The sequence below is a fragment of the Zalophus californianus genome, chromosome 2, assembly GCF_009762305.2.
Source record: "Zalophus californianus isolate mZalCal1 chromosome 2, mZalCal1.pri.v2, whole genome shotgun sequence".
Taxonomy (NCBI): domain Eukaryota; kingdom Metazoa; phylum Chordata; class Mammalia; order Carnivora; family Otariidae; genus Zalophus; species Zalophus californianus.
This window is the reverse complement of record NC_045596.1, coordinates 133,684,217-133,697,695: the sequence shown is the minus strand read 5'-3', so window position 1 is coordinate 133,697,695 and position 13,479 is coordinate 133,684,217. Positions and strand designations below refer to the sequence as shown.

At 41.2% G+C, this 13,479-nt stretch overlaps 1 protein-coding gene across 5 annotated transcripts in view; it reads right to left on the bottom strand.

The window, feature by feature from the left end:
• The window catches only part of FNIP2 (folliculin interacting protein 2), a 137,820-nt gene that overhangs the window by 52,078 nt on the left and 72,263 nt on the right, over positions 1 to 13,479 (bottom strand). For 2 of the 5 annotated variants that reach the window (XM_027597742.2, XM_027597741.2), the window contains exons 6-8: positions 12,408 to 12,508; positions 12,143 to 12,232; positions 10,529 to 10,600 (exon numbers count right to left, since the gene is read on the bottom strand). In XM_027597742.2, the coding sequence (XP_027453543.1) occupies positions 10,529 to 10,600; positions 12,143 to 12,232; positions 12,408 to 12,508 (263 nt within the window). The remainder of the gene's footprint in view (positions 1 to 10,528; positions 10,601 to 12,142; positions 12,233 to 12,407; positions 12,509 to 13,479) is intronic. The other 3 variants (XM_027597744.2, XM_027597743.2, XM_027597745.2) reach the window with 2 other exon arrangements.

Here is a 13,479-nt window from a genome sequence, read left to right as displayed (position 1 = left end):
CTAATGTTTCTACCATTGTAGGTTATAGATCTCTCCTCCTGAGCTGCTTTCGGGATTTTCTCTTTGTCTCTGAGACTCGTAAGTTTTACTATTAGATGTCGGGGTGTTGACCTATTTTTATTGATTTTGAGAGGGGTTCTCTGTGCCTCCTGGATTTTGATGCCTGTTTCCTTCCCCACAGTAGGGAAGTTCTCTGCTATAATTTGCTCCAATATACCTTCTGCCCCTCTCTCTCTTCCTTCTTCTTCTGGGATCCCAATTATTCTAATGTTGTTTCGTCTTATGGTATCACTTATCTATTGAATTCTCCCCTCGTGATCCAGTAGTTGTTTATCTCTCTTTTTCTCAGCTTCTTTATTCTCCATCATTTGGTCTTCTATATCACTAATTCTCTCTTCTGCCTCATTTATCCTAGCAGTTAGAGCCTCCATTTTTTATTGCACCTCATTAATAGCCTTTTTTATTTCAACTTGGTTAGACTTTAGTTCTTTTATTTCTCCAGAAAGAGTTTCTCTAATAACTTTCATGCTTTTTTCAAGCCCAGCTAGTATCTTTAAAATCATCATTCTGAACTCTAGTTCTGACATCTTACTAATGTCCGTATTGAGTAGGTCCCTGGCAGTCAGTACTGCCTCTTGTTCTTTTTGTTGAGGTCATTTTTTCCATCTTGTCATTTGTCCAGAGAATAGATCAATGAGAGAACAAAATGCTAACAGGGTAACAACGTCCCCAGAAAAATATACACTAAACAAATCAGAAAAGACCTGAAACTGGTGGAAAAGAAAGGGAAAGAAAGAAAAATGAAAAAAAAAAAAAAAGGAAAAGATAAAGATAAAAACAAAAACAAAACAAAACAAAAAAACAGAGTATGATCAAATGTGATCAGACTGGTGCATAGATCAGTACCACACACTGGATTTGGGGCATATTTTGGTCTTTTAGAAGAAAGTGTCTCCCAAAATTTTAAAGAAAGAAAAACATATGTACAAAAATAAGGGTTAATACGATGAAGAAATGGAGTATGACTGTAACGTTGAAAATTATAAGATTTTATAAAAGGAATTGATAGCAAGTTGGTTGAAAAAAGAAGAGGATTTAAAAAAAAAAAAGGGAGAGAATGTGATCAGGCAGGAGACCAGAACAAAGCCATACACTAGAGATTTAGGGTATATTTTGATCTGTTAGAAGAAACTGTATCCCAAAATTTTAAAGAGAGAACAACTTATATATATATATATACCAAAAATAAGGGTAACTACTATGAAGGGATAGAATATGACTCTAAAAATGAAAAATGAAAAGTATTTTTTTTTAAAAAGGGATAAGATGTTGGTTGAAAAAGGAAAAAGAAAAATTAAAAAAAAAGTTAAAAAATTAACTTTGAAAGACTAGACAATCATGGTAAAAAAGGCATGAATTCTATGTGCAGTATTCCCCTAGCGCTGGAGTTCTGTTGTTCTCATTGATTGGTAAACTTGGTCTTGGCGGGCTGTTCTTGCTGATCTTCTGGGGGAGAGGCCTATTGCCGTGGTTCCCAAATGTCTTTGCCCTGCCCTTGCCGGGTCCAGGCTAAGTAATCTGCTTGGGTTTGCTCTCAGATTTTGTTCCCTGCAAGCTTTCCATACAGCTTTGGAGGATGAGAGTGAAAATGGCGGCCTCCCAATCTCCGCCCCGGAGGAGCCAAGAACTCGGGGCCCCGCTCCTCAGTGCGCTCCCAGAGAAAAGCAGTCAATCACTCCCGTCTCCCCGGTCTCCAGCTGCACTCCATGCTCACCCGGCCTGTGACCGAACGTTTCTATCTCTGGCACCGGACTCCGTGTGGAGTCTCCAAACCCAGCAGATCCCTGGGGTGTGCTCCCGTGCTGCTCCTCCCGGGGGGAAGACAAGGGTCTCCCCAGATATGCCGCTTGTTGGGTTCCTGCTGGAGGACCAGTGGCCCGACTGTGCCATGGATCATGGTTTATGGCAACCCCGAGCTGAGAGCCCGCTCCTCAGCTCCGCCTCTGCAGCTAGCTTCCCCGCTCCGATACCCTGGAGCTCTGCTACACTCAGGCACCCCCAGTCTTTCTGTGACCCCGAGGGTCCTGAGACCACACTGTCCTGCAAGGGTTCTACCCCCTGCTTAGCCACTAGAGCGACGTCCCTCAGCAGAGCCCACTTCTAAAAGTTCCGATTTTGTGCTCCGCTGCTCTATCACTTGCCAGAGGCGGCCGACCGAGGCCCCCTCCCCCGCTGTCTATCCTCCCAAATATCGCCTCGGATTCACTTCTCTGCACGTCCTACCTTCCAGAAAGTGGTCCCTTTTCTGTTCAGAGAGTTGTTGCTATTTTTTTCTTTGATCTCCTGTTGAGTTCGTAGGTGTTCAGAATGGTTTGATCCCTATCCAGCTGAATTCCTGGGACCAGACGAAATCCAGGTCTCCTACTCCTCTGCCATCTTGCTCCCAGTCCATTTAGGTCTTCTTTTAATCAAGTTTTTGAATCTCTCCATAACTGTATCACACATCTGTTTGGGTTTTTTTTAGAATTATTCCTAGATCCCTTTACAGTTTGGGTTGCTATTTGCATTACTCTTTTATTCTACTTTTTCTTAAACAGGTAATAAGAACGCAAATGTAGAGAGGAAAAAACTAAAGCAAAAGTTAGCAAATTTCTGAAACTGAAGAAGATACATACCCATTCCAGAATACCAGAGGTCTGACTTGAAATATGAGAATTATAATGAAATGAAGAAATTGAGTTCTGTCCAAGCTACATTATAGACTACCAACTTCATATATAGAAGGCAAGGCAAAGCCCAAAGTAAAGATTTGACAGTAATGATACAACAAGACATTTTTAGATTGGGACAGTTTCTTACATAGACTGTGGAAAGAAGGATAAACCAAAAGTGCCAGTCCCTTGCCCCACACACCACAAAGGACAATACTGACACAAAAGGGATCAGATGCGCGCTCCACAATTTGTAGGAGACCCTGGTGCTGGGGAGCCAGCTGTAGACTACAGCTAAGCAGTCTTCTGTTCTGCACCTCGAGTCTCAGGTGGGCTGGGCAGAAAGCTCCAAATCTTATCTGCGCCCTGGAGGTGATGGGAAACTGTTTCATGACAACTTCCCAGGGGAGACAAAGAAGTGAGTGGGGGATGTCCCCCCCAGCAGCTCCTTAGAGGCCTCCCATTCTCTTGTGTTCCCCAAGGAGCACAAGTTGTACTGCCAAGACTCAGATAAGCTGAGTTCAAGCCTTTGCCTATATGTGTACATGCAAGGTCAACAGGATGCCATGGCCAGACAGCAAACAAACAGTACCCTCCTGGACTCTTGCCCCTCTTTACAAAGCACTGCAGCAGTTAAGTCAATAAAGAATTCAGATACAAATGAGATGTCAGTTTGCATCATTCAATGGTGACCTGCGTTGCAATAAAGTGTGTGACTCCAGTTTTTCATGTTTAACTGCTGATACCTTTTCAGCTTCTCCCCTCAACCCCCTTCCCTTTCTGCCTCACATCTAGGCAAGGTGATAAGAAAGCCCAGGGGCTCTCTCCTTTGGAACCAGTGGGAAGTTCAGACTTGTGTGGAAGCCCTCACCCTGGGCCTACCTCCTAACCACCATAAAAACCCCAAGATCATCTCCTTTCCCTGTCTCTCAAGTCATTTGCTGACCAGCTTGGGAAGCCCACCCTGCTCTCACCAGAAAGCATCATTATGTGAATGATAAATATTTTCATATGCTCTTGGCATGTGTGTTGTTGTCATCAGTCTTGACATGCAAACTGTATTTTGGGTGGGGTCCATTCTCTACCTGTATTGTGGCCAAAACACATGTCCTATCTGAATACTATGATGATGTGTATTCTTACGCTGAAGGTTCATTTTAAAACACCTGAGGGGCACCTGGGTGGCTCAGTCGTTAAGCATCTGCTTTCAGCTCAGGTCATGATCCCAGGGTCCTGGGATGGAGCCCTGTGTTGGGCTCCCTGCTCCGTGGGGGGCCTGCTTCTCCCTCTCCCACTCCTCCCTGCTTGTGTTCCCTCTCTCACTGTGTCTCTCTCTGTCAAATAAATAAGATTTAAAAAAATTAAAAAAACAAACAAACACCTGAATAAAGGGGTACCTGGGTGGCTCAGTCGGTTAAGCATCTGCCTCTAGCTCAGGTCATGATCCCAGGGTCCTGGGATGGAGTCCAGCATCATGAGGCTCCCTGCTCGGTGAGGAGTCTGCTTCTCCCTCTCCCTGTGCCCCTCCCCACTGCTTGTGCGCACTCACGCTCTCACTCTCAAATAAATAAAATCTTAAAAAAATAAAACACTTGAAAAGTGTTTGAAAGTACATTATCAAAGTTTTTCTCATATTGATCTTCTGTTTATTCTACTACTTTTAAGAACAGAGGAAATGCAGTTGCTCAGTGAATGAGGAAATTATTTTTCTTGTCAATGAGTCAAACATTTTGATGAGGAAGAGAATCGAAGCCTAAATTAAGGTGGTGAGATTAACAAAGCTCAGTGGCTCTGGTCTCAATTCTGGCCCTCCAAACCTTACTCTACTCATGTACCTGGACTTCCACATTCTAGCTTCTGCTCCAATCCATCTCTTTAGAGCCAGTTTCCTATTTCTTAATTACAATCCACTCTCTGGATTGGCCTCCTGCTTTCCTTATACTAGTTAATGCCATTAACCTCTGCTTGTTTACCTGAGTTAGAAACTGGAGAGTCACCCTTGGTTCCTCCTGCCTCCTCCACATCCTGTGGCCCCTTAGTCACCGAGTCTTGCCAATCCTACTTCCTAGCATAGCTGAAACCCATTCTTCCCTTCTCCCCTTCTCCCAAGACCTTAATCAAATAATTTTAACGGTGACCATTTAAAGAACAACCTCTTAAAAAATAGTTTTCTAGATTAACATATGCACAGAGCACACAGTAAAAAATATCCAAAAGAGAATACAATGAAAATGCATTTTCCCTTCTTACATGTCCCAGTCTGTATCCCTTCCATAGACATTCTATGAATATACTTATCTTTATATGCAGAAAGAGAGCCTGTATATGCCTTTCTTTTGATGGTTTACTGGAACACACTGTGGATACACCTTTCTTTTTCCACTTAAAAATATATCTAAGAGAACTTTTCTATTTCAAGGCATGCTGAGCTGCCCCAAATCTTTTAACGACCACGTGGTATTCCTTTCCTGAAAAGTATATAATTTAACCAATACCTAGTGATGAACATTAAGGTTGCTTCCAATCTTTTTTAAACAACAACATCTCATCTTGTCTCCTTCTAGTCCTCATCCTCCAGAATAGTATTAGAAACATGGTTCTCGGGGCACCTGGGTGGCTCAGTCGGCTAAGCATCTGTCTCTGGCTCGGGTCATGATCCCAGGGTCCTGGGATCAAGCCCGCATTGGTGGCTCCCTGCTCAGTGGGGAGTCTGCTTCTTCCTCTCCCTCTGCCTGCCACTGCTCCCCCTGCATGTGCTCTCTCTCTGTGTCAAGTAAATAAATAAAATCTTAAAAAAAAAAGAAAGAACAATGGTTTCCCAAACTTTTTATAGGAAAAAGCCTATGAATATGAATATTAAATTTTTAATAAAATGTATATATTTCTCACTTGACTTCCTTACTACATTCCAAAAATTCAGGAAACAAAGCAAATACCTTTAAGTAAACTGCTAGTCTTAAAAGGAAAAAACACTGTAAGCTTATTATTTACTCTGTTCCTTTACTGAAGAAGCTTCTTTAAAAAACAGTGTAACTAGTTAAGGCAGTAAAGAACTTACTCTTTTTTAAAAAAAATATTTATCAGACAGAGAGAGAGAGCACAAGCAAGTGGAGGGAGGGGCAGAGGGAGAGGGAGAGAATCTCCAGCCGACTCCCTATGGCACCTGACGTGGGGCTCCATCTCTCGACCCATGAGATCATAACCTGAGCTGAAATCATGAGTTGGATGCCTAACTGACTGAGCCACCCAGGTGTCCCCCCCCTTTTTTTTTCAATAAGTTAGATATTCTTGCTATTGCTTTATTTCTTATTCTCTCTGTGTGTTACAAGCTTGTAAAGAGGCACTGGAGTACTTAATATGAAGAGGAAAACACATTAAGACATAGGTCAGAATTAAGCTTTGATTTCCTCTCTGTTATTACAAAAAGCTACTGGGTAACTTAGAAAAAAAAAAGTTGCATATTTTTCAAAGATGCTATTCCAAAAAACGGAAGAGGAAAAAAAAATCAATGGACTATTTTCCAAAAAATTTTATGCTAATCAGATACTCATTTTATACTAGCTACAAACACACACACACACACAAACACACACACACAGTGGTGGGAAGCCTCAAAAGTTTGGGAAAACTATATTGAAAAAAAGTTGAGAAATGAGAAAAAAACCTAAGTCCCTTCATCCCCTGCTAACTCAGAAAGCGTCACAGTTAATTTATTTTAGCAATGGATACACTGGTCCAGCTTTTTCTGGAGCACAGTTGGTGAAGCACCACATGGATCTCAAAAATAGAGCCAATTATGTTACATCCCTTAGCTGCCCCTGCTAGTAAGATTAAATCCAAACTCCTTATCATGGGACTGGTGCCATTCAAAATTAGCCTTTCATAACCAGTCTTACCTGCTGACATTCCCAACCCCGCGTTCCAGTCCTGCCATCATTCAAACATCCTAACAGTATACTCTCAAGGATCTACACCCTTGCACAAACTATTTTCAGAAATGCTCTTTTCCTAAATGCTGGTGCAGTTCTTTTCTACCTTCAAGGTGTCACTCAAATATTACCTCTTCTATGAGGCCATCACCCTGAATTCCCAGGCAAAGTGACTTACTGTTCCTCTTTGTTCCCACAGTATCTTATGAGGTAGTACTTATCACATTGGATTTTAACTCTTGGTTTACACGAACTCTTCCTGAGGGCAGGTGCTCTACTCTACTCTTCTTCAAAAACACCCAAATTCTGGTAGAGTCTGACAACACAGGGGGGGCTAAAAACTGCTATTCAATAAATAAATGTGGCTTGATGACTGGCTAGTTAGGAATCAGTGCTACCCTTCTAATTCCTTCCCTTAATTTCTGCTATGCTTCTAACTCCTTCCCTTAATTTCAACTGTATCAAAATTGGTCTTACTATGGAAACCACCAAAATAATTCTGTTTTCTAACAACAGGGTAGACACCTTTGGAAATTCAAAACCCTATGGCTCTTTGTATTTCCAGAGCATACTCTGCACAGAACAAGTTTGCTGCTGAACATGAAATAAGCTCCTACACCCATTCCCTCAAGTTTTCCAGCAGAAAGGGATGCCTAAGCTTCAAGGCACTGGTGAGATAGGACAAAGAACCTCAGGTTTCTTTTGGATGGGGAACTGTAAACTCTCCTTTAAAATTCCTTTTTATCCTGGAACAAGTTTTTCTGTATAAACAATGATTTAAAAACAAACAAAAAGCTTTTCTCAAGTTACTTCTCTACTGGACTATGGCGGGGGGGCGGGCCGGGGAGAAGAACCATAAATTCTTCTTCAGACCTGACTTGTAATAATCAGAATTCTGGGCAGTATTCATGAAGCCTTTGCAAGGTGAAATGGTATAAACACTAATTTCAGAGATTCTACTGGACTGGCACATATAGCTACAAAAATTCCTCCATCTCAAAAGGTGCTGACCTCGGGATGCCCGGGTGACACAGTCGGTTAAGCATCTGACTCTAGATTTCAGCTCAGGTCATGATCTCAGGATCGTGAGATCAAGCCCTGCATTAGGCTCTGTGATCAGCACGGAGTCTGCTTAAGACTCCCTCTCACTCTCCCTCTGCCCCTCCCCTCCATGCTCTCTCTCTAATAATCTTTTTAAAAAATGGTGCTGACCTAAGTAACTTTGGAAATGAGTAGACATCTTTAAGACTAAAGGTAAAAGGAACTGAACAGAAGCACTATACTCTAGTCAATGAAGTTGTTTCCTTCCCGGGTACAGGTTAACTATTCAGACACTGCTAAACATGCACACTGAAATGAAACAATTAAGTGGATGGCAGACAGTGAGAGGCAGGTTTCTCACTGCTGGAGTAGGGAGTTTCATATAAGCAAGGGAAGGAAGGTAGAATGATCTATGTGGTAATGGCTTATGGATAATGGAGATATCAGTATGTTGATATGTTGAGCTAACATATACACATATGTTACACATAGCAATATTACTATATATGTATAGAGTTAGCATAAATTGTTGCTTGTCAGCTGACAGGGCCTGTAAGAAAATGACATTCCAGTAGCAACGAGCACCTCTAATGTCTAGATCTTGAATCTAATACCATTCTCCAATGAAAGAACAGGGCTCTGTGAAGCAATGGCTGATTCTACGACTGGAGTAGGAGATGTATAAGACAATGTACAAGTCTGGAGTATCTTACAGCGTCAGAAAGTAAGGAAGTATTAAAAACACATACATCCATACCCATGCTGATAAGGTATGTTAAAGAAACAGAGAAGCCAGTGAAAAAGCTCCACAGCTTCCATGGCCAAAGCTGGAGCAACTTCAGCAGTACTGACTGACTGAATCAATGAATGAACAGATGAGGGGAAAGAGATGAATCAACCCCCACGGAAGCATTCCAGATAGTTTATGTAGATACAGATACTCTGCTTCAAGGAAGGTGAGCAGAACTCTCCACTCCTTAGGTGTGGACTATGCATAGTGACTTCCTAACTAAGTTATAGTAAAGGGGAAATAAAGAGTAATTTTACAGTGGAGAAACCTGACAAACACATGTACCCTGAAACAGCACTGAAACAGCACTTTACCTCTGGGATCTTTCTTCGAAAAACCCATAACCCTAGTAATCATGTGAAAAATATCAAACAAATTTGAATAGGGGGCATTCTACAAAATACCTGGGCACTATTCCTCAAAACTGTCAAGTTTATTTTTGATAACAAAAATAAAGAAGTCTGAGAAAATCGAAAGGAGCCCTGAAGAGACATGATAACTAAATATAATATGGTCCTGGAACAGGAAAAAAAAAAGACATTAGACAAAAACCAAGGAAATAAATAAGACTATGGACTTCAGGTAATAATAATATATCAATATTGATTTGTGAACTATAACAAATGCACCCTAATATAAGATGCTAGTAATAGGGCAAACTGTGTGCACGTTATATGGGATTTTTTTGTAAATCATCTCGATTTTTTTGTAAATCTCAAATTGTTCTAAAAAAAAATCAATTTTAAAAAATTTACCCCATCTCTCAACTCTTTAGACACTAAGTAGAAAATGAGAGAAAAAAGGAATATGCATGTTTTTAATTTCTCTATATCTTCTGCTAATTCAGTTCAAACACCTGGAGTCCTTATTCTGTTTCAGGATGAGGACCTTGGTCCCTGGAATGTTAAGGTGGGTATAAAAAGAGATCTTAGAGAATTAACCATAGTAAGAACATAACGAAGATTTTATCAACAAACTGCTGAACCCCACCAGGGGTGTAGAGCTCACACTGGTCTTTACATGGACTTGGTGATTTTAGAACAGCGCCCAGATGGGAGCGGAAGGCACGTGAATGTGAACACATCTACCAGGAGAACGAGGGGAGCCAAATGCCTGGCAGAAGCACTTGCAGCCCTATCTCTGTCCCGTTTCTCCTGGTAAGAGACCTGGGAGACTCAAAGTAAAGACTGCTGGGAATAGAAGCCAAACTATCAAAGAAAGCTAGTGCTCTCTCAGTCTTGTAATTCACACTGGTATCAGTGACCCGCCCCCGCCCCCCCCCCCCGCCCCCGCCGGGAAGAAAGGCATCTGAGGCCTGGATCCCATCCCCCACATGCAAGCACTGACTGGCTGGCTTATTCGGTGACGGTGCTGTGTATCATAGGTAAAACCAGCAGGGTGCCCTTGGTCTTCAGCAGAAGGCAGAAGTGGTGTGTATGACCTGTGTTCATCAGGCTAAACCCAAACATCTCCAAGGCCTCCGGTTCCAGATCAATGGTTCCCTACCCTTCTACAGCACAGAATCTACCAGATCTAAACCACAAATCAAAACTCAGAGCAGAATCGTGTAGAAAAGCAGAAACCGAGAGATCTTAAAAGCAGCATTACAAAAGCTGAACGCTTGAAGGAATGCGAGAAAGGGCTATCTGAGATAAAATCTAGATCATCAGCCTGACTCTAGGGCAGGAGGGAGGGTGACTGGCAGGCCCTCCCCCAGTCAGGGATAGACTTACTTCCACAGACACCCTTCTTCCTCTGATTTTACATTCAATATTCAGCAGGCAAATTCCCAGCAAAATGGGATCAAGAAGCTTCCCTTTAAAAAGAAATTTCTCGAAGGACAAGAGTCTCCTTCCTGAGTTTGGTTTAGAAAAAAACAAGTCCATTTTGCACAACCACTCCTAGATGCTGTACACCCAAGCCCTAGATCTTCAGATGCATGAGACCATCTTAGAATGTCGGGGAGGAAGAAAGCCCAGTCTGTTTTCCGACCTACTCCCCCATCATGGATGAGAGTTCACTCTACCAGCTAAACCAATAAAAGGAAGTACAAATACCTGATCTGGCAATGCCGCTGTCCCGGTCTTCATTCTGTCCTCTGCTCGGCATGTCAACTGGAGTGCTATGTGCTGAGAGAAAGGCAAAAGGTAACCCTGTTATTGAAATGCCCAAAGAACTAGTTGTTCAAAAACGACTGTAGTCACTTTTACATTTCAAGGTAGGCTAGCGCTATTGATGACTGGCCTATGTTTATAGAAAGATTAACCAGGAAGCAAAATTAAATACGTAGAAAACCAGTGAAAAGAAGATAGACTCAAGTAACTACCTGTCTTTATCCTATGTAACATAAACACCCTTTGGATTGATGCTTATTTCTAAAACTAACTGCCATAATAAACTATTCATGCAGTTGACACAATGAACAAACATTCTTAGGCAGATACTTTCGGCCCCTTTCCTCATTAGTAATGTCATATTTAAATAGCACTGTATTTTCAAAATGTTTTATAATCAGTTTCATTAGTAACTCTAGGCAACTTTGGGGAACAGAAATACTTGAATACCGTTTCATAGGTTTAAAAAATATTTCTCTATTTATAACCCATTCTCTTGGTAGAGAAAAAAAAAAACACCACATAATCATTTTCAAATATTTCTTCCTCCACTTCTTTTCCATATACACCCAGTATTATTGTAGTTACTGAGGAAAACTCATATCCTGGCATGAATTTTAGAAAACACAAGTATTATACACTTCTAGGAATGCTTCAGACTCATCTAAACTGTATACTTATTGAGCTGCAGGGTAGATGGCACGTTGCTATAGTAAGTTTTACAATGTACAAGAAGCCCAGTGCCCTGCCTGATTATTATACTTGCCAGCTATTTTTGAAGCATGTTTATTTTCACAATTTTAAAGAGAGCATATAAACATCTTATCCTCACTCTAAGTAGGTGGGAGGGTGTCAGTTTCTTGGTGCTTAGCATATTTCCAGCTACAAAGAACAGAATGAAGAATACCATTTGCCATAAACATAACCTTTAATGTTAGTAGTGAAGATTCCCCACACTTGTTAATCATGCCAGACTACAACAGACATTCAACAGCTTTAGCTAGCAAGGCCAGTTAGATCTCAGAATTTACCTACCCAGAGAGACCGAGATGATTATACCTGTAAAGAACCTAGAAACTATGTTTAAACTACTTAAATGCTAGAGAGAGAGAGAGAGAGGGATGAGGAAGAAAAGAGAGAGAGAGGTAGGTCTTCCATGCTCTTATTAGAGTGACTTTTGAAGAAAACTCTGTGCAGGTAAGGACGCAGGTGAACAAATGGATAAAGATATATACCACGAGAAAGGGAAACAGCCATTCAGAGCAGCAGAAGAGGCCCAGGAAAATCAGAAAATATAATCCTCTTAGAAACACTAAGGGCTCATTTCAGATCAAAATCAGCTTACACTGGGGTATTAGCAAAGACATTTACAATAGAGGTTCTTTGGTGGAATTTTCAAAACACCATGAACTTGGCTGCATTTGAAACTAATAATCTCAAGAGCCCCTTGGATTTCTTAGAGAGGCACCAAAAAGGATTTTTTTTCCCTAAGAACCTGCACAGGACTTATTATTAATGTATGTGTGGGTCACACTGTACTCAGCATTCCACACAAACCTGCAAAGAAAGAAGCACTCCGGGTGAGCCGGAGAGGTCCTCCTTCAGCTACGCCCTGTAGCAGTTTGCTGCCGCATGCTTGCAGCGGACCTAGAGACAGGGGCACACACAGGAGGGCAAACGAAGTACACACACAAAAATAAACACGGATTAAAGATGATGCAAAAAAAAAACAAAACAGCACAACAAACTCAAATAAAGCAAAACACACACCCACAATAGTGGTATTGGGAAAGAAAGAGCCCAGTTACATGGAGGATTTTACCTAGGTTACTCCCAGTACGACAAGGACCCAAATTATTCTGATTTGTGTTCAGTTTTCCCAAATTAGGATCCTGGTGGATGTATTCAAAGCTGTCTTGCAAGCTAAATCCGGAGAGGGGAAGGAAGGGAGAAAGAGAAGAGGGGGAAAAAAAAAAATCAAGAGACAAATAAAGCTGTTTTCTAACAAACTCTCAAACATAGACAACTTACCAGCTGCCCAGACTGTTCTTTATAAATGAATAAAGTCTTACATGTAGCAAAGGAAACCAAACTTCAGGGGAATTTGTTGGAGGAAAAGACAAGAAAAGCTTTTTGGAGGCAGTCCAACCTATAAAACTAAACAATGCTTTCCTAACAGTTTCACGTTATAAAATGGGGCGTTAAACTCTAACCAATTTTGATTTGGTGACAGACAGCTAGGATACTGCTATTCATTTTTAAATTGTGCTTCAGTAACTGATACCCAAGATGCTGCCATTCATTTCAAGGGTAATTTCACATAAACCTGCAAAATGAAATTCATCTGAATTCTTAGTTAACATCTACAAGCAATTTGGCAACTCTTTTCAGCAGGATGATAGAATAGAAATTATTATTCCTATAGGAGTTTGACTTTGCAACATCTAAAAAGTTGAGTTACTCATAAACACAAATGTGAGAGAAGCAGATTTTAATAATTTACTTGATTTATTAGCTAGTAAAATAAATATCAAGACTTTGAGGGTAGGGCGCCTGGGTGGCTCAGTTGGTTAAGCAACTGCCTTCGGCTCAGGTCATGATCCTGGAGTCCTGGGATGGAGTCCCACATCGGACTTCCTGCTCAGCAGGGAGTCTGCTTCTCCCTCTGACCCTCCTCCCTCTCATGCTCTCTCTCGCAAATAAATAAAAAAAAAAAAAAAGACTTTGAGGGTAATACAGCATAATGAGGCCAAAATAATTTTTACTTAAATCTGAGCTCAATATTCTATTATAGGGAATTAGTGTAATAACTGAAAGAGTCTGAAAAAGAATCTCTCACAAGAGAAAAAAAAATCATTCCCATAAGGGCTTAGGTAATGCCAGTCCAATGTTAA